The sequence below is a fragment of the Vigna unguiculata genome, chromosome 3, assembly GCF_004118075.2.
Source record: "Vigna unguiculata cultivar IT97K-499-35 chromosome 3, ASM411807v1, whole genome shotgun sequence".
In the NCBI taxonomy this organism is placed as follows: Eukaryota; Viridiplantae; Streptophyta; class Magnoliopsida; order Fabales; family Fabaceae; genus Vigna; species Vigna unguiculata.
Window position 1 is genome coordinate 11,387,092 of NC_040281.1, and position 27,099 is coordinate 11,414,190.

The 27,099-nt window shown below is 34.1% G+C and overlaps 3 protein-coding genes across 4 annotated transcripts; 1 reads left to right on the forward strand and 2 right to left on the reverse strand.

Moving 5' to 3' along the window:
- Positions 1-1,170: 1,170 nt before the first annotated feature.
- Positions 1,171-4,167, reverse strand: LOC114179595 (transcription factor bHLH25-like). 2 transcript variants are annotated; one of them, XM_028065999.1, is made up of 5 exons: positions 3,312-4,166; positions 3,172-3,220; positions 2,532-3,089; positions 1,851-2,219; positions 1,171-1,618 (listed from the first exon to the last, which is right to left on the reverse strand). In XM_028065999.1, the coding sequence occupies exons 2-5, from the start codon at positions 3,205-3,207 to the stop codon at positions 1,544-1,546; spliced, it is 1,038 nt and encodes a 345-aa protein (XP_027921800.1). In that variant the 5' UTR covers positions 3,208-3,220; positions 3,312-4,166; the 3' UTR covers positions 1,171-1,543. The 2 variants fall into 2 exon arrangements, with proteins under 2 accessions (XP_027921800.1, XP_027921798.1); XM_028065997.1 differs by having other exon boundaries at positions 3,172-4,167.
- Positions 4,168-8,218: 4,051 nt separating this feature from the next.
- On the forward strand, positions 8,219-10,954 carry LOC114176640 (L-galactose dehydrogenase). The gene is made up of 5 exons (XM_028061750.1): positions 8,219-8,483; positions 8,568-8,796; positions 8,902-9,201; positions 9,863-9,991; positions 10,530-10,954. Exons 1-5 carry the CDS (start codon positions 8,323-8,325, stop codon positions 10,659-10,661), a joined length of 951 nt encoding a protein of 316 aa, XP_027917551.1. The 5' UTR covers positions 8,219-8,322; the 3' UTR covers positions 10,662-10,954.
- Positions 10,955-12,432: 1,478 nt separating this feature from the next.
- LOC114176639 (probable protein S-acyltransferase 23) lies at positions 12,433-25,441 on the reverse strand. The gene is made up of 13 exons (XM_028061749.1): positions 25,061-25,441; positions 24,688-24,828; positions 23,889-24,001; positions 23,403-23,482; positions 22,587-22,750; positions 19,825-19,963; positions 19,606-19,705; positions 15,099-15,156; positions 14,588-14,665; positions 14,342-14,440; positions 14,005-14,083; positions 13,751-13,899; positions 12,433-13,021 (listed from the first exon to the last, which is right to left on the reverse strand). The coding sequence occupies exons 1-13, from the start codon at positions 25,292-25,294 to the stop codon at positions 12,833-12,835; spliced, it is 1,623 nt and encodes a 540-aa protein (XP_027917550.1). The 5' UTR covers positions 25,295-25,441; the 3' UTR covers positions 12,433-12,832.
- Between the last annotated feature and the right edge of the window lie 1,658 nt (positions 25,442-27,099).

Here is a 27,099-nt window from a genome sequence, read left to right on the forward strand (position 1 = left end):
GAGCCCCCTTCGCCTAGGCGAGGGCTCGAAAAAAAAAACAGGAACCAACGCGGGATCTCGCTTAGGCAAGACCCCTCTCGCCTGGGCGAGTTGTTCGCTCACTCAAAATGATGAGTTAGTCGCCTGGGCAACCTTTCGCGAAAAAGGTTTGCGCTAGCCTCCGCCAGACTCGCTTAGGCGAGTCCGACTCGCCTGAGCGAGATTACTAGTTCTCGCCCTGGTCTCACCTGCAGCATATGTATCTTTCAACCCAACAAATCACACAAAGCATTCCACGCATCAAGAACAATGACTAACCCATACAAACATTTCGCAAGCTCAAGAACAGACAGAAAATAAACAACTTAAACTCGAACCCTAACTTCCCGTACCCTGAAAAAAGGTTAACAGAACTTTGACGGTACGACCGTGAGCACTGCAGCTCTAGGAACGAACTGACGAGCTGAAAACAGAATGGTAAACGGAACAAAAGGCGAATTGTTACGAAACTCTAGTTGTGAACTACGAAGGAATAACAATGGAACCCATAAAATCTAGAAAGGGCACTTACGTGGAGTAGGAACTGTTTCCGAGTCAGTTCGAGAAGGCTTAGGGCAAAACCCTAGCAGAGTGTTCTCTGAGAGCAAAAAGGGATGACGGCTGGTTCTATGAAATAGTGAGAGTGAGTAGGTTAGGTCAGATTAGGGTTTGGTTTTATCACTTGGGCCAACACTAGGCCCAATTACAAGGGACAACCCTTTATTTTATGGCAGAAAATAATAAAGCAAATTTTAATGGGCCTTACATATAAAACGTAAGTATGAACTATCTGAGTATAAAGTAAGATAATTTTTCTTATATAGTAATTATAAAATATTTATTTATACTATCATATAAAATAGATACACCTGTAATTGTGTCATTTGTAATTAAACACTTTTATATCTTTTAACAATAACTTCTCCATAAAATGCATAAATATGATTAAATATAAATTATGTACTTCTCTACTATACATATTTTTTTTAAACCAGTCTCAATTATATATATATATATATATATATATATATATATATATATATATATATATATATTTACAAGTATATTCTTTTATGGTAAGAGTGTAGGTACATGTAACCAGTAGGGCATTTGTTTCTTATGGTAACCATGAAACTAATTTCTTTTCATCCAATATGTAACCTGCAAAACCATATCCAAACTCTTCACATCTTCACCAATTACATTTTGTTTAAAACCAAAAGAAATATCAGATTTGGGTACATAAAACAGACAGGTTGAACTTTTCAACCTCCTGCCAAAAAAAAATGGCTAACCAGCTGTATAGTAACAGTTGAAACTTGAAACAGGTGGGTAACATTAACATGGTCAACGAGTTGACCATGCAAAAAGGAGAATATGGTGAAGTAGATCACAGACATTGCACAAGACCGTGAACAAATATTACCAAGAACTTAAAGTTTAAACTGATACATAGTTGACCGTATAACTTCTATTCTTCTTATGCTTTTGAAGTTGGTTTGATTGATGTGAACTAAGAACGTCCTCACATGAAAGATGTAAAAGCTGATCGCAGATTTCTCACTACATCCTTCACTCCCATGCAAAATTCCATATCCATCTGTATGCAGCAGAAATATAATTCACCAATATATCGAAAGAAAATTACAGTTTAGTTGAAATAATTATGAAAAATGATGCATAGATATCAACTACACATGTTTATTGTTTCATTCAGAAAACCATTTACACCTATTCTGCTGTGTCAACAAAAAGCTTCATTATTACTTCAGATGTTACTGCTATATATGGAACTTAATTCAATATATCTTATTGTTGTACAAAGATTATACCTGAGCAATGATTGTCATATCAATGGCACATCTCCCAAATGCCATGGCATTGCTGTTGGTGACCTTCAGATGGAGGTTCTCAATTTCATGGATTGTTTTTTCCACCACACCTTTGGTCTTCTCACAGTGAACTCTTATGAGGACATTTCTCTCACAAAATCTTGCTTCAATTTCGGGAACTGTTTCGTCAAATAACGGACCAACATATTCCGAAGAATTGTTAACATCATTGGACAGTTGAGATTTCCTCACAATCACCACAGACTCCACAGTTTTCTTCATGTTTTGTGCTTCCTCAAGAGCCTTTACTTTCTCTTGCAATTGCTTCAAGTAGCTGATAGCATCTCCAAGAATAGAAGCTTTGTCCGTCTGATTGAAAAATGGGACCAATGCATGTGATAGAAGCACAAGAATGGACACAGAAATAGTAACCCTAGGAATGCCTACTTGTTTAACAATTACACAGCTAGTAAGAGTTAATTAATCAACAGTTTAATCCTTAAAATTATCTTCCACTTGTAGTTTAATCTTTCAATTTATGTGCACTAATTGATCTTTAAATTTTCTATCAAGTTAGTCTTTTCAAATTTTATGGACTAAACTTATCTAAAATGATAACAACAGTTACATAATTTGAAGGACTAAACCACAGAAAAGCATTTACATTGATATATTCTATACCTTCTGTAGTCCAGGAACAAGTGCAGATAAAGCAATGAACCTCTGGCTGAGCTTCTCTCTTCGCTTTCTTTCAGCTATGATGTGGTCTTGAGGATGAGAAATTTTTGAGCGTCTTCCAATCTTTTTGGTCTCTTGGCATGCCTTAAAGAGATAGTTATGATTCCCCAAGATTCCTTGAGAAAAAGTGTCCAGAGAAGTTGTGCTATTATTGGTTATAGGACAAGCCATCTCATTGGCCTTCACTAATCCCAGTGGACTTATGTGATTGGAATCCATAAACGAAAGAAGATTTGGGAAAGATACAAATTGTGTATCTGATGTCTGAGCAGAACCTTTGATAGGATTCCAGCTGATGTTTCTATGATGTTTTGTTGGTCTTTCAATGTCCATAAGTGTAGTTTCCATGGAAGCTTTGGGATTGAAGTCTGGATATGTAAATGCATGATGTTGAAAAGTCTCTCCAAAAGCAGCAGCTATTGGCAGTAAGTTAGGGTCCTCAATAGAACTCAGGTGCCACTGACGGAGAAAATTAGGGTCCTCCATTATTTCCTGCTCCTTCTAGATCAGAAAACATCATATATATATACCAAAAAAGCCTTTCATGAAAGACATTTCAACAAGGGCTATTCATAATTCTTACCATATCAGGTAATTCTCTGATGGATGAGATCTCCATAAGAAAGCCAATTCTGCAATCAAAAGAGCAAGAAGTAAGAATCATAAACACTCCATGATTCTTTGGTACATGTACATGTACATTGTTGAAGATAAAAAACTTACTCATAAACAGATATTGCAGGTTCTTGTTATAATGTGAGGGTACTATGCCCCAGAAACAGCAGCTTATATATTTGGTTATTGTGATAACCTTTGTCCTACTTGACGTTACTGTATCCCAACTTATAGAACAGTTGCACTATCATACTCACGGGTTTTATGGGGTGAAATTGTCTTGGACAACCATGGAAGCTAACATTTTCAATCAAGGAACATAGATACAACTCATTTTATATTGAGATGTTGCCTTCAAAATGACAAATCAGTGTCCCAACTTGTGTTGTTTTGTGGACTTTGGGGTGTTCTTCACCAACTAGTCATTGAAATCCTGATCAAGAGCTTAAAAACAAGAATCATCATGTGGTCCCTGTCATCGTGTCCAAAGCCTCAAGGTACGTGTTTATTTGCTTTGTTTCGTTCTGGCTCTTTCAGAGTCTCTCATTTTCTTGGTCAAAGATCATTTGCACAGGGCAGTGACACCATCATCGACTATTAATTAACAAAATAACGAAAGCCTATGTGATAACGTGTTTAGATGTTGATCATGAATAATAAGCATTTCGTTGATTTCAATTTTCAAATGTGATTTCTAAGCCTGATGATTCATACAGCACAGTTTCCCATTTTTTGTGAAATGCAACAGTTTCCATTGACTTTAGAAGGTTTTAGCCAATTCCTTAATGGCATGTGTGGCGGTGAAAAACTTGTCTACAGTGTGGCCCATTGGAACGGGCAAATCAATCAAACGGTGTTGAAATGGTTATACTTTGTCGTTCGAAAGGAAGAAAGAAAAGTGACGTTAAACAACTGACACCAACAATATTATATATACTATAGTAATGTAATGTCCCTTTAGATAAGTGGTTAGGGTTTGGTAATAGCTATCGATTCATATGTTTGGAAAACATGTAGTATATGAAAAATCTGTTAATAAATTCATCTTTATACTTTAAGAAATTATATTTTTTTGTAACTACATTATGTTATACGTGTGAATTATCTAAGGACTATCTTTATCCACAAATTTGAGTCGTTAATTTGTGGAGAATATAGAAGTGTATCGTCGAACATAGTTAAAAATTCTAAAAACATTCCATTATATTTTACTTACGTTTAACAAAGTGTATTTGCTTGAGGATTTATGTTTTTGAAAACAAATAATTCAAACATAAAAATAAGGAAGAAAGTGTGATTTTACAAGTAATGACAAGAAATTTGATAATGACGAGAGCATAAAATACTATTATTACTCTATATAAAGAATAATTAGGCAAATATTACTACAAACTTTACAATATTGTAAGAATTTTATTGTTAATAATGGTGATCAGTGGCAATGGACAAATCTACTTTTACAATAGAGATAACACAAGCTTGTTTTGAACACCTTGAGAGATGGCATAACAAAGTTAGAACTGAAACCAAACATATATTTAACTTTCCTCATTGAAGGATCAGGTAAGTTAGTCTTTAAAATGATAATTAATCAATTTGGAAGTACTCAATGAAGTCAACAATATTTCATATATATTATCCCAGAAACATAAATATGACATATAAATAAAATCAGGGAAAAAAAATATAACAATAACAACAATGTTTCACGGAGAAAGAATATTTAGGTTAAAAAATGCCAATCCATCTACAAGAGACTTCAACTTCAAAAATTGTGAACTTCACCTTCATCACTTCATACTGCCACTAACAACTAACTGATCAAAAAAACATTCATCACTTCATATTGAGACAATTTTAAAGGTGGTTATGTTTGGAGCTTCTCTCATTTAAAATTTTGACTATGCGAAAATAGTTTGTAGCATTGTCCTAAAGTGCATATGCACTTTAAATACTTTTGTTACGAACTATTTTTAACCTTATGTAAATATAACTCGTGAAATGAATTTTATTAGTATCAAGTCATACATCACCGGTGCAACTTTTGGTCTCGGTTGTTTTTTATATTTTGTTCCAGTTTCAGAATCCAGATATATTGGGATGAGGCAAAAAGAGGTAGCTTTTAGTCTTGAGTGTGAACTGAAGCCAAAACACACCTTTCTGCCTCAGTTCTCTGAGGACTCGAAGCTATAGGGGACACTTTTTTGCCTCGGTTCTGGTTCGAACCAAAGCCATACAGTCAAAAAAATTTTAATTAAATTAAAAATTCGAAGACCTTTTGGCCTCAGTTGTGGTCTAAATCAAGGCCATATACCCATTTTTTGTCTCGGTTATGGTAAGAACCAATGCCTAATATACTGTTTTTTTTTTAAATATGTTTTCTGTTTTATGGTTATACCCACATTTAAACCTGTATATTTTTTTTAGAAACCAGCATAGACCAGAACAAAATATTTTATGAAACATCCACAATCCAAATACATTTAAAAGACAATTGGATCCACAATCCAAATACATATCTTAATCAATACTATTGTACATCTAAATTATAAATTTTGCACATGATATCCTACCAAACTTTATAGACTTCGCAGGAATTGGCACAAGACTCTTGAATATCTGCAAAATAAGACATTAACTTAAGTTAGTATTGTATCCCCTTATATTAATTTTAACAAAAAATGTAGCTTCTTCAAAATAAAAATTCGGGGACAATATATAATTTTCGTATTGAATCTCAAACCGAAAACTAATTACTAACTCGCACTATAAGGAAATCAAACAGACATTTAAGCAAATAATAAACCACATATACATAACATATTACTAATACATAACAGACTACAAAATCATAGGAAAATAATAGAATTAGGAACCTGGGAGCGTGAAAAGTGAATGACAATGGAAGATGATGCGCACCCACAGTACTTACATTTTCAAGAGCTACAAGAGACAATAAAATACATAAGAGACCATAAAAATAGCAGAAAAAACAACGCAAAAATCAACCAAAAACATCAACGAAACACAAAACAATAACCCAAATTGTAACAAAAAATATACAAAACGAAAAAAAAGAGAAGGGCACTTTTCTGCCTTGGTTCTGGTTCAAACCGAAGCCATTCAGTAAAAAAAATTAATTAAATTAAAAATTCGAAGACCTTTTGGCCTCGATTGTGGTCTAAACCAAGACCATAGACCATTTTTTGTCTCAGTTATGGTAAGAACCGATGCCTAATATACTATTTTTTTTAAATACATTTTCTGTTTTATGATTATTCCCACATTTAAACCTGCATATTTTTTTGAGAAACCAGCATAGAATATAACATAATATTTTATGAAACATCCACAATTCAAATACATTTAAAAGACAATTGGAAATCATCTACAATCCAAATACATATCCTAATCATTACTATTATACATCTGAATTATAAATTTTGCACATACTATCCTACCAAACTTTATAGACTTCGCAGGAATTGGCACATGACTCTTGAATGTCTGCAAAATAAGACATTAACTTAAGTAAGTATTGTATCCCCTTATATTAATTTAAAAAAAATGTAGCTTCTTCAAAATGAAAACTCGGGGACAATACATAATTTTCGTATTGAATCTCAAACAGAAAACTAAGGCTAACTCACACTATAAGAAAATGAAACAGATATTTAAGCAAATAATAAACCACACACACACACACACACACACACACACACACATATATATATATATATATATATATATATATATATATATAACATATTAATAATACATAACAGATAGACTACAAATCATATGAAAATAATAGAATTAGGAACAGGAGCGTGAAAAGTGAATGACAATGGAAGATGATGCGCATCCACGATATCGATTTAGGTATCGATTCAAAAACTAAAAATTTTTGGCAACTAAAATAGTTTTAAAAAATTATAATTGGTTTCTAAATTGATAATTAAAATAGTTTCTATTATGAATTGGTTTCTAAATTGATCACTAACATTAGTTACCAAGATTTTGACTACCAAAATAATTGGTTTCTAAATTGATCACTAATATTAGCTACAAAGGTTTTGGCTACCAAAATAATTGGTCTCTAAATTGGTTTCTAATTAGAAAATTGTTCTCTAACATATTTTTGGTTACTAAAATTTGTCATTATTAAGAGTTTTTGTTGTAGTGGTACTTTTATGATGACTATAATTTATTTTTTTATGTTGACAACTTTAGTATATATAGTTTTAATTTGGATTCACACAATAACAATCATATATTTATTATGTTTTTAAGAATTATTGTACATTTCTTAATATTTACATATCACGTATCGTATCATATTATTTTCAAAACAAACGTATTAACATATCAGATACATGTCGTATCCGATACACATATCGTATATGTGCATTATAGTTTACAACATTTGAATGCTTGCAAAACAAACATAAGAACCCTTTTTTTATGTGTGTTTAGATTGAGTTAAATATGTTTTTAATCCTTTAATTGTATTTAAAATGTCAACTAAATTTAACAAAAAATTAATTAAAATAACTAAATTCACTTATTTTTAAATATGAAAATTAAATCGGTCCAAAATTTTGTTAATAATTAAATTAGTTTAGTAACTATTACATAGCTTATTGATAAAAGAGATATGTGTTCAATGATATTAAATATTTCGAAAATTAAAAAAAAAAAATTAGCAAAATTTTAGTAAATGTATACTTAGTATAAAATGTTAATTCATTGCAGGATAAAGATTCTTAATTTTTAATTAAAAAATTTACCATTATTCTTAATGACATCATGTCATCATCTACAACTAAACAAATATTCTATTATCATTGTAAATGATAAAGTCATCCATATAACGATATAAAACATTATAAATATTCAGTATATAAAAAAATAAAAATTTAATTAAAAATACTAAGATTTTGAATTATTACATAGAATCCCGTATTTATTTAACAGGAAATAATCCACTCCACTCAGAATAAAATAGTGGCTGGGTGGGTCCACTTCACAAGTTTCTTTCAAATTTATGGTAATCATCCATTACTCTACTCTCTGATGCAAGAAAGAAAGAAGAGTGTGTGTTTGAAAGAGTGAGAGAATGGAGTTACGTGAGCTTGGTAGAACCGGAGTGAAAGTGAGCTCCGTCGGGTTCGGAGCTTCTCCACTGGGCAATGTCTTCGGCACAGTTTCCGAGGAACAGGCCAACGCTGCCGTTCGCCTCGCCTTTCAATCCGGCATCAACTTCTTCGACACTTCTCCGTAAGCCCCCACACACGCTTCTATTACATTCTCCCATCCATGCATACATACATTTATATATTCATTTTCTCTGAAAATTTGAAGGTATTACGGAGGGACACTGTCGGAGAAAGTGCTGGGGAAGGCACTGAAGGCTCTCGAAGCTCCTCGGAGCTCCTACGTTGTGGCGACGAAGTGCGGACGGTACAAGGAGGGTTTTGATTTCAGCGCGGAGAGAGTGACGAGGAGCGTGGAAGAGAGCTTGGAGAGGTTGCAGCTTGACTACGTCGACATTCTCCAGTGCCACGACATCGAGTTCGGTTCCCTAGACCAGGTTAATTACCTCTTCATCCGTCGTTTCTCGTTCAGCTTCTTGCGTTTCATGGAAGCGGAAGAGTGATTGATTCATTGATTGGTTGTTGTTGTTGTTGTTTGGTAGATCGTGAATGAGACGATTCCGGCGCTGGTGAAATTGAAGGAGGCGGGGAAGACGCGTTTGATCGGGATAACGGGGCTTCCTCTGGGGATTTTCAGTTACGTGCTCGATAAGGTTCCGCCTGGGACGCTTGATGTGGTTCTTTCGTATTGCCATTACTCTGTGAACGACTCCAGCTTGGGGGATTTGATACCCTATTTGAAGTCCAAAGGGGTTGGAATCATCAATGCTTCTCCGCTCTCCATGGGCCTTCTCACTCATGCTGGCCCACCTCCATGGCATCCAGCTTCGCCTGAACTCAAGGTCTGCACTTTCATTATGCATGTTTTCTCACTCTCAAATGCTCATTCAACCCAAATTCAATTCACATCACACCCTTCTCCATCTCCTTTTGTTTCAATGTAATTCTCCTTTTCAAAGTTCGAAAGACTGTGTTAATGGTTTCCTTTTCAATTATACTCCTGTTTTTCACTGATGTTAAATTAGCTTATATAGACGCATTTGTTGACATGTAGAAATGAAAAGGGGTGAAAATGAAATGTTAATACTATTTTCAGTTACGGAAGAACCTTAAATGAGAGAGGAGAGGAAATAAATGAGCAAGTGATCATGACCCAATGTTCTCTTAAACCAAGTCCTTGTTGAGTTTGATTACCAAACTGCATAGTATTTGTTCCCTTCCCATCGTTTGCCTAAAGTTCGTTTTTGTGATTGAATTTCTTGTTAAAGAAAGTGACCCAGTTCGGCTGAAAAGAAATAAAGCATTAGAAATTGAGAGAGAAGAAAAAACAACATAAAAAGAAGGAAGACGAAGTGGTCATCATGTTGGAAGAAAAATCTTGACTTGCGTCATTCTTTCGCAATATCTTTATGAACGGATCCAACCATAGGCTACTATCGCTCTGTATTTTATTACTATGGTCTTTCTATTGCCATATTTATATTTTAATTTTGAACTTTGCAGTCTGCATGCCAAGCTGCTGCCGCTCATTGTAAAGAAAAGGGAAAAAACATTTCAAAGTTAGCGTTGCAGTACAGCTTGTTGAATAAGGAAATCTCATCCGTGCTTGTAGGCATGAAATCCGTTGAACAGGTTCGGTTTCACAGTCTTCCTGAATTACCATGTTTAATTATATATATCTTTACTGTCAAAATCTATTGAATTATGTGTATAATCCATGAAAGCTGCTTGCTCTAGAGCTTTTGTATGGCCTAGTCTATCAAGTACTTACCTTTCCTTATTGTGTTCATTGAAACATGTGAGAATCTTCCTCTGTAAAATAACTACGGCTTTTTCACCTGTCCTTTTCACATCCACCAACTAAATAATACATAAAAAAGCAATATTGAGCATAAAGGTATATGCTAATGCAATGTCTTATTATCTGATACTGCAAGTTAATGGACAGTATTGCATTAGTAAAGTACATACTAAGGAAATTTCCTGGCTCTAATTGATTGCAGTACTGCAAACTGTCGCGGTTTGTTATTTGATAATACATCTTTTGTGGTATAATACATCTTTTATCTTGGTGTATTGATGGAATTCAAAGAATGCCTTATTAGAGTTGATGTTACTGTCTTGCTAAGCTATCCAAGCTTGTTCTAACTGGGACAATATAACAAAATAGGTGGAGGAAAATGTTGCTGCTGCAAGAGAACTTGCAATTTCTGGAATTGATGAAGAGGCTCTATCAGAAGTTGAAGCTATTCTGAAGCCTGTTAAAAATCAGTCATGGCCTAGTGGAATCCAGCAGAGCTGATGTTTTTTCTACTGCCTAGTATTGCTTATGGAGACATCCACTCCTGCTGTTTACTTTACTGCTATAATCCAATTCAATAAGAGAAATTGCTTTGACAGCTAATAAGATCCACTATCTAGATAACTTTTGTTTTTAAGTCTAGAGTGTGTCCAATAATACATATCTCACTACGTCGTTATTTAATGCTCTTCATCCTTGGTTGGAAAGTTAAGAGTCCCTGATTGAACTGGTTTGTAAAAGTACAATGAAAAGAAAGGCAGTATTTTGTTCTCCTTATTTATCTTTTTAATTTAGAAATTGTGTTCACAATGCAGAATTTTTTTGAACAATTTTGCATTGTCTTGTTGACACATTATCACTCCTATGGGATTGAAATTATTGGAGGGCAAGAAGAAATGGCCTCAGACGAGTTTAGTATATTGTTTATTATTTAACTCTTACAAAATTCCAACACCATCATTTTCATTTGATTGTATGACCATTAATAAAAGTGGAAGACAAATATTATCTTGTGTTAGTTAGTGTTTACTTGTCCGACAAGATTGGATAATTTGGGTTGTGACAATTTTAATCGTTCTATTTTTATTTAAAAGTACATCTTCCTTTATGCTAGAAACTAAGTTATAATTATACTATTATCTTTTAATTTAAAATGAATTAAATGTTATTTTTATATTAATTTGATTCATTAATAATCACAATAAAATAATTTTTACTTTATTTCAGATCTTTTCTCCATTATCATCATTTTACAAAATTTATCATAAGTCTTTCTTTCTGACATTTACAATTTTTTTAGATTTTACACATTTTATCAAAATGTTAATTGTGAAACAAAACGTAAACGTTTTTCTAAAATATGACTTCAATTTATTACCATTTTTCTGTAAAACAAACGGTCATTTTGTTATGTATACATCGGTTAAATGTATAAAAAATCTATAAAGGTATAATGTGCAAAAACTGAAGAACTAGATGACAATATATGAAGAAAACAAACTTAATAAAATTCGTAAAACTAATGATAATTTAGTGATAAAATGTGAATTGATTCAATAGTTTCAATTTACAAAATTTAACGATCGCATATAAAAAATACCCTGTGCAATTGAAGGTGTTAAAATATTATTTTATATTAATGTAAGCAAGATAGAGGATCCTTCACACCTGATAGATAAAAAAAAATTAATAAGTGTAGCTCAACCTAAATTTAAAGTACCCTAAAACAGATGTGAGCCTAATTTTAGTTATTTGGGTACACATCATGGAAATTGTCATAATTTTCAATAAGATAATTGTTTAATTGAATTCTTATATTTCACAGAAGCGAATAATACCGAAGTAGTATACTTTCGAAACATAGAAAACAATATAATTTCTGAAACTGCTCTTTACTCACTCTTGTTTGATATCAAAAATTAGTGGCTCGCCTTTGTTGTTTTCATTCAACCAATTGAGAAATTTCATAAGAATATGTATACCTTTTCCTTTGTCATTTTCATACCAATAAACTAAAACAAAGTGTCCGTCATTAGCACAAAAATAGGTACATCTAATACATGCTTCGTTTGAAAAATAATAAGTCACACGTGAAACGTTTTCTTTTAAAGAAGGATAATATTCCCTTTTGAAATATATATATATATATATATATATATATATATATATATATATATATATTAGTATGAAATTTTGGTCATAGCAGAGACAAGGGACGAAACTTCTCAGTAGATAAGTCCCCATCGCTTACCTCTAAAATAAATCCCACCTGTCAAAGGAAACGGTAAATAGTGTTGTTAAAAGTCCAATGCTGAAGACCAGCACTGTAAAAATTCAGTGTCATTTCTACATCTTACACCAACCAATTTTTCATCCATGCCAAAGCAGAGTTAGAGTTAAAAGACATTTGTTTCAGTCCTTTAAATGCACTCCCTCTGAAGTAGTGGATATCCCACCAAACAATAGCACAACTGCCACTTGAGGGTATCAAATAATGTTATCTTCTGATATCCCAAAAGAAAAAATGTTTTATTTCTTTGTGCTCTCTAACAAAATGTACATGTGTCAGTGAATGAACACCCTAGCCGAAAATTACTATCATCTACATATCTACGAATTAAAACTATGTGACAATATAACAAAGGATGCATAGACACGGCATGGGAGAGCGTTCAAGTTGCCACCTGCTGTAATCGAGGCCAAGCAATTTCATCATCATTTGTATATCCCAGAGAAAGGAAGTCAGCACAATTCTTCCAACAACCATGGTCATATGGGTTTCTGAATCGCCCATCAGGTCCACGAAGATAGTCATAGCGAGAAGAATTTGCTAGTTCATTTGTGGTTACATTTCGAGCAATCTGCATTACAATATACAAACACGAAAAACTTTCCAGTTACTATCTTATAGGTGTTAGAGTAACAGAAAGTAAGAAGTTGAATGTTAGAGATGCTTGTACACAACAATTATGATATGGAGTATGAGATACGTTGCTCAACTGAAGGAATGACGAAAACTAATAAGAAAAAATACCATTAGCGTATATCCTTTATGCTCTAGATTGAGGAGTGTCACAATAATAGAACTAAGGAGTTGATCCTATATAATCAAGCAATATATATATTATATATGTATTTATTAGGAACTTTTTTTCATTTATTCCCGTATCATATATAATATTAGAGGATATCAAATCTCCTCTATTTATTATATTGATTCCTTTTACTCAATATAAACAAAGCACCCATGCTATGTCAAAAACAGATTGTTTCAGCTCAATGTTTCTCTCTTCCCTAGTTTAACAGAAACAAGGCATGTTGGCAATAAATAATAATCAAAGAAGCTGAGAGGAAGAAAAATATAGTCGTTTGTGGGAGAATTGGGCCTGTGGAGGTTTTCCCTATTATTTGTGGTAAGCTACCAGGTTTGATCAGAAAGTATAGTCATTCTAACAAAAGGAGGTTATTTTGCCTTCTTGGAAGATGTTTATTAATATATATTCATAAATAATTCTTCCCAGTAATTTTCCCCAATATATTTGCCCATACAGATCTAAATTATTATTTGCGGAGAGGGAATAAGCAATCACCATGGAAGTCTGCGTTATTGTTAATGTTGAAGCTGCAATGAAAACAATTGCGTCCATCACCAAAAACACAACTAAACCTGGATGTTGTACTAACATATAATGGATCCATGTTTCTCCTGCCAGTAATGTTGGTGTAGATGTCCAAATTCCTGTCATAGAAAACAAGGCTGTTATATATTTCAATTGAAAATATAAGTTATGCAGTTTTCAATATGTAGAATACAGAATGGTGCAGGAGAGTCTTCAAGACATACTTTGAACTGCAACGGCACCAGAAACGGAAGAAGTCAAAGTTCCAAGGCAGATAAAAATAAAGAAATCCCTTTTGTTCCTCTGCAAGATGCATACCAAGTATGAAAATAAGGCTTGAAGAATATAGACTGAGAAAAAGAAGAAAAACAGCTCTTGATTTGACCAGAAAGTCAAGAAGGACATCTTATTTCCAAATCAAATATATTGAGGAATGAAAGAATCTTGTAGATTTATCACAGTGCAATATATTGTGATTAGAACTGAAAATAAAAGAAATTCAAAATAAGAATGCACTTTTGATTTCGTGGGTAACAATTCAGATAGCACAAAACCCCCTACCTTCCCAACACAGTTAGATATCCATGGACAATGGTGGTCGAACTGTTCCACACATCGCTTACAAGTAGGGCAATGCTTAGATCGGACAGGTCTTATTATCTGATGATACAATTTGAGAAAACCTGATAAGTGATAACTTATTCTGAGAATATAATAAAGTAAAACATAAATGTATGTGAAATGTCAAAATTAGACACTTTAAATACTACAAAGAAAAAAATATACTACAAAGAATATCACGTAAACCTTGCAGGTAGGGCAAAGTTGAGACCAATTTCCTGTCCAAACAGAGGAACTATTCAGATCAATATTCAATAAAGGATCCTGCAAAATATAAAACATAAAGAAAAGTAAATGAGCCTATATTAAAGTAAGGCACGACTCATATTAAACATATAATAATCATATTTTTCTAGCCAGTGCTCTAGTGAAATCTAAGGGAGTTGCATGAAGTCGTGTGTGTTCCCTCACATGCAACACACAATTCAAGTGACACATACATTGTCTACTGAAACAAAACCAAGTAATTTCTATGAAACACTTGATATAAAAGTTACAATAAATGTAGTATAATAGCAATATGCATATGTTTATGTCCCCCACTTACTACCACGATGCCATTAATAAAAAAGGAGGACCCATGAAATGATAGTTTCCATTTATACAATCTGTTCTGCGGGAACAAGTCTTTTCCTCAAAACAATCATCACTCAAAAGCAATATTCAATAAAACAACAGCTACAAATGGGCGGCATACCTCAGTATCACTTTGAGTACCCAAGTCTCCCAGCCGTTTTATATAACCAGGATCTTTGCTGCATGAGATTGAAGTAACATTAAATAAAGTAATGTTGAATGAAACTTTAGAATTTAACTCCAAAATCTTATTGAGAATTCAGTGGTCAGGACACGTTATCGTGTTTAATAATACATCATGTTTAATAATACATATAGCAAACATATATTTTGGTATCATGAATATGGACAGCAAATACAAGATAAAAAAATAACACAATATATGACAACAAAACTGGAGAAACATTTCTGAAATTCAGACCCGGGCAAAGTTATAAAAGAATTTATACTACCAACGAACATTTAGCAATTTTGCATTCAATAGAATTTTCATATTCTTATGTTCATTTTTTTTCCATACTGACTCCTAATTTCCATCATTTCAATGTTAAATGGCAGTTCCGGTCCCAACATACAAGATTTCCAATAAACTGCCATTACAGGGTACGCATTGCAGGATGGTCACTTTTGCTATAGAAGCTATGGACGAAAAGGAAGCAGCTGCTCTGTTTAAAAAAATTTAAAAACTCCACATGGAGACCGTCAACAGATATTCAACTATTGTACACTGAAATTCTATCTAAACATGTAGCCTCAAGTCTTCTCAAACCCAACAATGGAGATTCAGTTGACTGAACTCCTCTGCTGTCACAAAAATACTGATTTGGTTATATAAGCTCTGTTCATGAGTCACTTTCTACTTTTCCTTCTATTTCTCTAACTTTTTGTTTCTCTCTATTCCTTTCATTTGTATCTCTTTTTTTTATCTCTTCGTCGATCTATGGTTTGAGTCTCTTTATTCAGCAATTTTAGTATGCGTTAAAATATAATATGAAAACATATTACATTTTTCATTTTTGTTATAATTCATAAAAATAGAATATTCTTAGTTTGTTTTGCCAGCTATAAATGTTTGTTAGTCTATTATCAACCTTTGTATAAATGCTTCTCTTTGTTTTGTTCAGTGGGAAGAATGAAATGAAAAACTCAATTCTTAGTTTAATTCTTTCTCTCTAAAATTATAGTATCCAAAGCCAATGATCCGTGCAGTAAACCCTAACCTTTCTTGCAATCTAATTCTTCTTCTCTCATAAACTCAAATCTCATCCCTTCATGGCCTCAACCTTTTCCCAATTCCACAGCTCGAAATTGATGACTCAAATTATCTTCACTGTTGATAACAAATAAAACCCATCATCAAATCGCACAAGATTTAAAGGTTCGTTGTTAACCCATTGATTCCTCCTCAATACCACACTAATCAAGATCAAGATGCTGATAATGCTAATCCCGCGTATGAAGCTTGGGAAGTCCAAAATGAAATGTTGCTAACCTGGCTTCAGTCAACATTGTCAAAATCGGTCCTCTCAAGTCATTGCCTCAATTCCCTCGTATCAAGTATAGAATAAAATACATGAGTACCCTCATATGTCTACAAAGGTGTGTGCTTGTCAACTTCTCACTCATCTTCGTGTTACCTCTAGCAGGAAAACAATGTGTGCGTTCTTGTCTCAATTCAAGAACATTGTTAACGAGCTCACTAGTGTAGGAAATTAGTGTCAAACGAAAAACATGTTGATTTTATTATGGAAGGACTAGTGCAAGATTATGTACTAGTAATTTAAGTTATTGAAAGCCAGTTCAAGACACCTCCAGCTGTTGAAGTTGAGTTGAGTGTGAATTCCAATAGGTTCCGGAAAAATAGTTCTATGCCTCTGTCAACTTCGATCAAGGTTATGCACTCTCTAACTCATCCCATTCAGGTGATGTTGGACAACGTGGTGGCTCTAATGGTGGATATACTCACGATGGTGGTAGTCATGGTGGCGGTAATGGTGGTTGCTGTGATGGTTTTGGAAAGGTTGTGCAAAACATTTTGTGAACTTCCAAAATGAAATTTGCTTGAAGTAACATTGCCAATATTTACTTTTATAGAACTAATGCAAATTATCAAGAACCCAAATGCGATACTAATGCCAACTCAGCTACTCCTGGCGTTATGCTTGCTAATGATTCTTCACAAGGTGCCACCAACTCTACATGGATCCCTAACTCATGTGCCTTTTTCCATGTTACCGGTGAGCCTCAAAATTTACATCAATTAAGTCAATTTGATGGCCCAGGCCACATTTTCATTGCAAATGGTCAAGGTTTGCATATTAATGGCTTTGTTTATCCTCTCTTCTGTCTCCCATTAACTCAAATATTTCCATTAAACTAAACAATTCACTTCATGTCCCTTCCACCCAGGGCTATCAAAATGGGCCTAACCCAAGTAAAGTAACCCACAAATAAAGCAAGGTTAGGCTTCAAAAAAGGTGGCCTAAACAGACAAAAGCATTTTTAGTCTAGCTCGTTTGGCCTAATAGCCCATACAAGCCAAGATCGGGTCAGCCCACTAATCGATTGGCCCATGTTATAATAATTTTACTTTTATTTTATGTTGCTTGCTGTAGGCCTGTACCATGTTCCTTTTAGGAAAAGAAAACCCTAAACTAATCTTTTTCATCTTCCTCACATTGCAAGAGCATACCACACCTCCTCTTTCTTCTTCCCCACTGATGGCAAATCACTAGCCAAGGGTACAATCGCAAGGAGCATGGCCAAACAAATTCAAGAAAAGTTAGCATCATCTATGCAAGGTGAAGCTAAACTCTTATTCACTTGAGCCATCATGAAACATTTCTAGACCTTGTATTAAGGGTCATGTAGTGTAGGATTTCTTTTAGGCCTTGTATTAAGGGCCGAGTAGTGTAAGGTTTTTGAACAATATTGCTAAAGTTGTAGGGCAATGTTTGCGCCTAGCTTAAGTTAATCTTGGGTGATTAGTTTTGTAACCTAACTTGGTGAAGGGCATCCCACACACATGATGCCACATGGCAAGCCCTTAGTGGAGAGTTTTCTTACAAAGGTAGTGGCCATGTATCATTTTCTTAGTGGAGAAACTTTTACTAAAATGGCTTTCCACATGGCACTCTAGGAGTGGAAAGTTTTCTAAAAGTTAGCGTGTCAGATGTCATGCTCTCCTTTTCCAAGACGGGATTTTTAGGGTTTGGTGCAAAGTAGCATTTTTAGGGTTTTGGGTCTACTTTGGAGACACCTTCTCCTATAGAGGTATCTCCCCCCATGTATTTTCACTTTGAGATGTATATGTTATGCTGCAAAAATTATTTTGTGCCATAAACTTGTCTCTTAGTCATTGCTAGAGCATCCCAAGAGATCCCTCTAGCCACCTTTCTCTATAGTTAGCCTAAGTTAACCTCTCTAAGACCACCATCAACCACCTTCATCCCACCACCAAAACCTCCAAACCGAGACACATTTCCACCCATTACTCCATTGCTTCCACGAGCCATTCTTCACCATAGCCACCATCTTCATGCTTTGGCCCAACATAGCTTGAGGGGAAGGCTATCATTACTCCTTCCTCACAGCATAGCACCCAGTCCTGTCCTCCTCTTCCATTTCTTCGCATTCTTTTCCTGATCATCACACCCTTCTAGCCATAGCACCCTCCTCACCATCTTCAAGCCAAGTACCCCAACTCCATGCGTGATATTTTTGGACTATAAGTTGAGTTTGTATATATGTAACTGTTTTGTTGTTTGATGTCTTTCTTGGTTGTTTGGCTTTGAGTTCAACTATTGAAAGTAAACATGTTTATATTCCCACAGCACTCATTGCACATCACTGAGAACTTTGCTATGTCATCAGATGTCAATAGTCACCCTAAAAATCACTAAATGATGCAAGCCACAAACCAATAGCCAGACAGAAAAATAAGAGTTAAAATAAAAGTAACCAATTATATGATAGAAAACCTCAAATGAATAAGGTCTATAGTAAGAGGAGTTTGTTGAACATCAGGGAATCAATGCCTTAAAGGCATTACTCAATGTAATAAAACATTGACCACAGTTAGTTACCACTAGAGGGACAGTTGTTATAAAAAGGAGTGAGGGAAACCAATAGAGGTGGGGATATCAAGTATTTTTGGAATTCATTGGAGGAGAGAGTTTCAGGTCCTTGAGGTATATACTTCATCCATGTCTGTTCATTCTACATTATACAAGAATCAGATTGATATTACAAGGATTGCAGGACTTAGGGTTCCAATCAATAAATTCAGATTTTTTTTCTTACAGTTTGTCTGGTCCAGTTCTATCTGAGTTTTCTTGGTAAATAGTGATAAGCAGACCAACAAACAGAAATGGTTATTCTACAATTCTTCTTCAGCAACAGCGTTCAAAAGATGACTTGAACACAAGAAAATGAAACACTGGTCATTTTTTGGTCCTAATGTCTTAGTTGAGTTCCTATAGAATTTTATTGGAGTATTCACAAGATGAGACAGGCATGCATCAGTAGAAGGCATACAACATGAGATGACACAAATACAAAGAAAGTACATGTGTTTATATCACCATATCAAAAGCCAAAACAGAAAGAATACATGAAAAGAAGATTACCTACTACACCTATAAAACATAATCAGGGCAGCAGCTTCTAGGGAAAGTGCAGTCCATGCCCAAAGTCCAACAGAAGCAGTAATCTTTCCAAGGTTAGGAGCTGGCATTAATGGAAAAGATTCATTGAAGTTGAGTCGTCACAAAAAGCTCAAGTAACAATTAATGAGTGCATATGTGTGGCTGTGCGGTATTGCAAATTGATGTACAAGTTTTGAGTACCAGCGATAACTGAGTTGATGAAGAGGATCAGGGACAAGATCATAATAAACAATAAGATGGGAGCATAACCAATATCTGTCACCACCCCACGGCAAACTTTCCCTTTCCAGTTGTTGCTATGAGCCTGTTGTTGATTTGACTGCAAAAGTATAACATTAATCAGTTATGAAGCCAATAAGAGTATAACTGCATAAACAAAGTGCAACAAGTCACTGGTGCGGGTTCACTTTTCAGAAGTAAAATTTGATGTTTAAGGTAACAGCATTGTTGCTCTCAAATTAATTTGTCAATTTAAAAGATATAAAATATACTCCCATCGTTCACAAAACTAACTTCAGATGAATAAAGAAATTCGAGTGTCACTATCAAGGTTATCAAACTCGAGAGTCTATATAGACTCGTGAAAGGTATGTAAACTCAACTCATAAACCTGACTTGTAGACTCATAAGAGTCTATTTCATGCGTAAGTTCAATAAAGACAAATAATTATTTTTATACCAGTTCCGCATTTATGAATTTGTACCTTATCACTTCCAGATTTTGCTTTCTGGAACGAACTAAATCAATTTTGAAAATATTTTTGTCGGAAGACTTGATGGGGTGTAGGAAGAAAATTGATTGGCTGGAAGAAAAAAAACCGAAAAACAAAACCCTAAACAAAATAAAAGCCCAAAAGAGTACCCTAACTAAATTAAACCCTGAAAATCATTCTGAAAAGTAAAACCCCAAATTGAGAACCATCTTCAAACAAAGGCTAAACCGAAGAAGGAAGAGGCACCAAGCATGAGCCTGAACACCATGATGAGGCAACCACAAAGCAAGGCGACGACAAGCTGACTCAAGGTGAGATGACACTATGCAATAGCGAGGATTGAATGTAAGGTGTGAATGTGAGACCAGTGAGGGCAAAACGGAATGGTGAGCCAAGGTGACAAGAGAGGAGAGGCATGGCGTCAGTGACCAGATCTGAAAGGCGAAGGTTATGGTATGAAACACGAAACCTAAATCATGCATAGACGGAAGGACCCAGGTCGTTGAGGCCTTTTCTTCCGCACCCCGTTCACTCAACCTCTGACTCATGAGTTAGTATCAAGTCCACCGAGTTTGTACGAGTCAGGTCCGAGTTCACTAATCCACACACCAAGTTCACTCGTGAGCCACCATTGGACTCGTAAACTCGAATGGTTTTACGGGTTAACCCTAGAGTTTGATAACCATGGCCACTATGGTTATATACTCTCTCAGTCAAGTGTATACAAAAGTATTGAGTAAGACTGTTTTACATCCTGACTGAAAAGGGACCATAGAACTTACAACCAAAGAAAAAGGAACAAAAAAATAGAAGTCAACAAAATTGAGAATGCAGAGATAAGGGTTCAAAACTTCAAAGGTGGAAACAAATGAGAGATAAATGTTGTCACATGAAGACAAAAGAGTTTTGAAGCTTAAAGGAAAACCAAATTGGGTTTTGCTCCTCTTGGGTCAACTCGCAAAGTTATGGGTCAGCAACTCAGAAAGGGGCAACAAAAACACTTTTTCTAAACCAGGTTGCAAAACTCCAACTTGGAACTTACGTCCCAAATTAGCTGGAGAGGGCCAATCCCACATGTTTTCAGTTTTCTGGATGGTCCCAATCTGATCCTACTAGGAAGCAATGTTGTTAACTTAAGATACAATAGGGATGGGGATGGGGATGAAAACATGTAACCAAGATGGTAAGAGCTTACGTTAATTATATTCATATATAACATATATACATAAAGAAACAACATATGTAAAAACAATAACCTCTTCTATATTACAACATTAAAAAAACTTAAATTTAAAATTCATATTCATATAGTAAAATGAGATTAGAGTCTATCCTAGATTCATCATTGAATCCTCCATATTTGTACATGCTCTAGATGTCTATTCCTACACATGCAGGGGTATTGTCATTAGGTAACCCACATTTGTCCATGCTCTGGATGTCCAGTCTCAAGCATGGGGTGTCGAGATCCCAAAATCTACATCGACTAAAATATAGCCTATTAGTCCTTCATATGCTAGGATGTCCTCGGCTTACCAGCCTTGTAGAATTAATCCTAAGCCCAAATTCTAAGAATAAGTCCTCTCAAACACTTATGCTAGCACTTCATTAAAAGATAAATCCAAATAAATTACAAATAAACTCTAACAAAGACACCTAAATATTAAAACCACCTAATATATCTAATAATTAGGTGAGCTTTTAACAAAAAAAAATGTCTCAACAATACTTAGTTGGAAAGTAATTCAATATTACCATAAATATTAGAGATTACTATTCAAGTTTAAACAATTATCACATTCTTTGTACATTAAACTATTCAAAACTTTGGATGTACCTTCATGTAAAATAACCTCTTCTTTTTGCCCTTGATTGCTTTTCAATGTTTTAGAAAACACAATAGAAAATATTCCGAACAATTAATGGTGTCACTTGAGTTTAGAAAAACATAAAACAGGTTTGTTAATTAACTACAAAAAACTATTCCAGTATTTTGACACAGCAGCTTAAGATTTTGGAACAGTTGGCAAATGAAATGGTATTGAAGTCATCATGAGCGTGTTATCTAGTTTTCCCCTCATAATTTTTAAAATAAAACTGTTAATTTCAGCACTTTCCAGCACCTAGAAAAACTAAATTTGAAAAAGCTTATTAATTACTACAAGTCCCGTCAAGAATGTTCTTAACATATTACACAACCAACAGCCTCATTAATATAATGTTACGTACAAGGAAAGGAGCGACATGTCGATGACCTTTATCATATGCAAGTTGTACAGGCGTGTGTCCAGCATTGTCCTTCACCATCAATTCTTCCTTTGTGCCTGCATGTACAAGCACAGCGCATGCCTCTGAATGTCCTCTTAATGCAGCCCAGTGCAATGGTGTACAGCCTAAAACCAGTTTTATTGAGTATCATCATGTAAAAGACAAAACATCAACGCAACTATAACAAAATGGAAAAAACCAACCTGTTTCAAAAGTATTACCAAAAAGATTTAATCTATTTTAATAATGAAAAATAACAGTCAACTTCTATGACTATTTCAAATGTCAAACATAGTCTAAGATATCAACATAAAAACTAAAATATGTATCCCAAACAAAGTCTTGAAACTATAGGCAGGTCTCAAGCCTCTTAGATTTCAAATAGACTAGTCCAGCATCCAAACCCATTGAAACAGTAACATCAAGAACGTGAAATAAATCATTGTGTACATTGAATGCATAGTAACACATAATAATAATAATTAAAGTTTTTTTCAATCTAATATAGTATTATTCATGCAAACTTGTCTAGTACTCATTACCAAAAACATAATCACATATAACATGCAATGCCAACCTAAGTGATGGCTAATCACAGCATACAGCATATGATAGAATGACAATGACTTCAACTATGTTTATGCTTATGAGAGTCTATGTTGAACTGCTTTTTAGCATATTTAAAACTAGAGAGACAAGATACCTCATGGTATAAGTAATACATAATTGGAGAACTTATAAAAAATTTATAGGAAATTAAGCGCTGACTAGCCATACCATCTTTATCTTGTCTTCCTTGGCATGCATCTCTAAATAGAAGCAATCTTATTGTGTCAGCAAATCCCTGATATGCAGCCCTGGACATGAGAATTAAGAAGTAAAAATAAACGAAGGAAAAAACTCAACATCTTCGATGGATTTGCTGAATATGAAACCATAATAATTAGAAACAAAATCAAATCATTTAGGGTGAGCTTCAACAAATTTGACACAACACTTTACATACCTAAAGTACTTCAAAACTCTTCGAAGTGCAAGGAAACATTTCATTGGTCAAAATACTCCATAAAAATAATTAGTTTACAGGAAAATATACAGTTTAGCCCAAAGCAAAATCTGCATTATGTTGACTTTAACCAATTTTATGAGTGCATTAAAAGCAAAAGAAAGATGCAAATTTTGGACCATGACATTGACAACCAAGTCATTGTCAAAATACGGTTTCTTCATCGTACATAGCAATCAAAAAGCTTCAAGGCATACCAGTGAAGAGGACTCCTTCCATCATTATCAGGCACATCAAAATCGGCATGGTACTTCGCTACAATGTGATTTAAGAAAGCTGTCTGACCATATTGTGCAGCAACATGAACTGCCTGCAGAAACCATTTAATTATGAAAATAGTGCAACAGTAGAAACATTTAAACAGGTAGTAGGCAGAATAAGTCCAGGGTTTTCCTTATACAGGAAGAGGTGCCAATCAATCTCACACGGTAACCCATTTGCTTACCTATTATGTACCCAACTACCAATAGAGTTTATGGAAACCAATTATTAGACGATAATTAAAATATAGATAGCTTTTAGTAATCATTACAAGTATTTTTTAATAATTGATTTTAATCTTATTGGCAAAATATAAGTCACAGTTTCATAGACTAAACTCGTCTTTCATTTTTTTACCTAACATATATTGTTTAATAACCAAAACACCAAAGCTTATGTTTTAAAAAAATGTATAACTTCAATCAATTAATTGGGTGAAATGCTGTTACTTAGAAATTCGAATATGAAATAATAAAGTATGAAATTCTTTATACAGTTGCTATTCAGCCCTTTAGATTTGGATATGGAAATGTAAAAAATTAAAATACACAGACCGTGAGTTGAAAAAAAGTAAATAATTCAAACTAGGACATGAATTTGGATGCAATAATTTAAAATGTTAAAATACCCAATCCATGCCTCCAAATTACAGAAAACAAGTAAATTCTGCTGAAACTACTCATTTATAAAATAGTGACAAGTATGCAAGAGTACACCACCAAGGGAAAACAATACCCGGTATCCATTTAAGTCAGCAGCTTCAATCCGAGCACCATTCTCCATAAGTACATCAGCAGCTGCAATTGAACCACGAACTGCAGCCCAATGCAATGCTGTTTGTTGCATGTTGTCTTTAGCATTCACATCCGCTCCATGCTTCACAACAAGTAGAGTTCAAATTAGAGCACGCTCAACTGAAATCACTTCATAAACTAGCTTCACTGAGTGTTCTGAAAAATATTAATTTCTTGAACGACACATAACCACTCAAAGAAGAAAAATCGAAACTTGCTCCATACGAAGCCGAGACCAACTTAAATTCAAAAAGTAAAAAGGAAACGCCCAATTTTCCATTCAAATAAAATAAGGGGAACAATATCGAATGTACCTGAATGAGATAGTGCGCAATGTCATGAAAGTTGTTAAGCGAGGCCCATTGAATAGCGTAATAGCCACCAACATCAGGAACCGATACGGAGGCACCGTGTTGTTCGACGAAGGTTCTGAGTTTGTTGAAGTCGCCGTGAGTAGAGGCGGTGAAGACGTCGAGGATAAGAGGCTGGTCGTTGGGTTTGGAGACCGATGATGATGATGATACCACCTCGATCTCCGAGGAAGCCATGGATGAAGGAAATTGACTGTTAGGGTTGGAAAAGGTGAAGAATAAATGGGTAATAGGTTGTAATTGAGAAAGAGAGAACGAAATCAATTCGTGTTCCTCCCTCCCTCTCTTCGTCTTTTCTTTCAATTTCCTGATTCTTCAACAGTAACAATGTCTCTTTATCGTTTATTTTTATTTTTAAAATTAAAAACCTATATAATATTTTGTAAGTTTTTTTCTTATGTGGTTAATGGTTGTCATGTAGGTTTTCATGTGATTACAGCTATACTTCTTTATAACTTCAATCAATTAATTAGGTTTTCATGTGATTACAGTTATACAATTATACAGAGTATAATTCTTTATACACTCCCTGGCCAACAATATTAAAAGTCATATCTTTTTAACTCCTTAACATGTATCCTATAAAAAGCAAAGATCCTCTTTTTTAAAGATTTATTTAGGATTCCAGTTTGCGTTTACAATTATATAGGGTGGTTTAGTGATTTTGATGTGTCCAACAGCTCCCAATATTTTAATTTATTTTTTGCTTTTTTTGTTTGTTTGAATTTGATTTTGTATTGATCCATGTAGGGTTTGGTTGGACTTAATTTAATTCGGTAAAGTTGGAACTTACGAACAAACTTATGTGGGATTTGTTTTTTTTTTATCTTTAAGCTTTGATTTTTGGTACAAACACTTGGTTGTTATTTGGATTCACCTTCCTAAGGTATTGAGAGTGTTGTTCTCTTCGGGTGTTATTTGGAGAAGGGATTGATGGGTTTAGTTATTTGGAGAAATGGAAGTATATCAAGCATTTGGAATGAAATTTCAAAAATACAATATTAAAATTGAAAAATTATACAATAGCATATAACAAAAATCAAGTAAGGTGATGAAAGAAAATAATAATAACATATCTAGTTAATAAAAAAATTAAATGACAAAACTTTTAATTAAAAAAATGTAAAATATTTTCAATAGTGAATATACCACAAAAATTTAATAATTATCATTTTAATACTTAATTTCAACACAATTATCATTTTGTCCTTATGTTTTTTTTTTTCATTTTTCTTTACTTGTCCTTTGTGTATATATTTTTATTTTTACCTTTTCCATCATGCATACCATGCATCTACGCCATGCAGAGATACACGATCAAATTCCAAAAAACATAATTTCTCTGCTTCATGCATTGGTCGTGGTAGAAGTGGGTGTTTTTAACTTTTGAATGCTTTATTTAAACTCGTTGAGAGGGTTTTAAATTTGAAATGTTTTATTTAAATTCGTTGAGTGTGATTGATGGTGGTCTATTTATATTGAGATGGGATGTGATTCCTGGTGGATTGAGTGTTTATTATTAGGCCAAAAGTTATATCTATTAATTAGGACACAATTCGTTTTATTTAAGAACGTAACAGTCCAAGCGCCATGATTCGTGACTCAACCCTCTTGGCCTCTGTCATGGGACAATTGATGTCATCTGCAACAATTTCGCCCTCAACAATTGTCCATTCGAAATTGAACTTGTAACATTGGCTCTAATATCAATTGTTGGTTACCAAACCAATAAGTTTTGAGGAAAGGATATTCATATAGTGAAAGTGCTTTAGGACGAAGAAACCAAAAAGCAACTTTGGAGTTGGAGGAAACATGAGGAAAACCTATCCATACATCTTTGCTGATAAGTGTAATTTTTTAGGACGAAAATTTTTGGGTTGGGAAGAATGCAAGACTTGGAAAAAATAAATAAAATTTCATGAAGACCCAAATTGAAGTATCAGTGCTTCATAGATGAAGAGTGTTGGGCGTGTTTAGGAATT

Bases quoted from the DNA above. Each gene is read 5' to 3' on its own strand.
- LOC114176639 (XM_028061749.1), bottom strand. From the start codon at position 25,294: ATGGCTTCCTCGGAGATCGAGGTGGTATCATCATCATCATCGGTCTCC. The intron at 22,751-23,402 runs GTATGGCTAGTC...AACTGGTTTTAG, and splicing joins AGGAAGACAAGATAAAGATG to GCTGTACACCATTGCACTGG. The intron at 15,157-19,605 runs GTAATCTTCTTT...AATCTCATGCAG, and splicing joins ATGTTTTATAGGTGTAGTAG to CAAAGATCCTGGTTATATAA.
- LOC114176640 (XM_028061750.1), top strand. From the start codon at position 8,323: ATGGAGTTACGTGAGCTTGGTAGAACCGGAGTGAAAGTGAGCTCCGTC. The intron at 8,797-8,901 runs GTTAATTACCTC...GTTGTTTGGTAG, and splicing joins AGTTCGGTTCCCTAGACCAG to ATCGTGAATGAGACGATTCC. The intron at 9,202-9,862 runs GTCTGCACTTTC...TGAACTTTGCAG, and splicing joins CAGCTTCGCCTGAACTCAAG to TCTGCATGCCAAGCTGCTGC.
- LOC114179595 (XM_028065997.1), bottom strand. From the start codon at position 3,315: ATGAGTAAGTTTTTTATCTTCAACAATGTACATGTACATGTACCAAAG. The intron at 3,090-3,171 runs GTAAGAATTATG...TTTCTGATCTAG, and splicing joins TCAGAGAATTACCTGATATG to AAGGAGCAGGAAATAATGGA. The intron at 1,619-1,850 runs GTATAATCTTTG...TGCTGCATACAG, and splicing joins ATATGACAATCATTGCTCAG to ATGGATATGGAATTTTGCAT.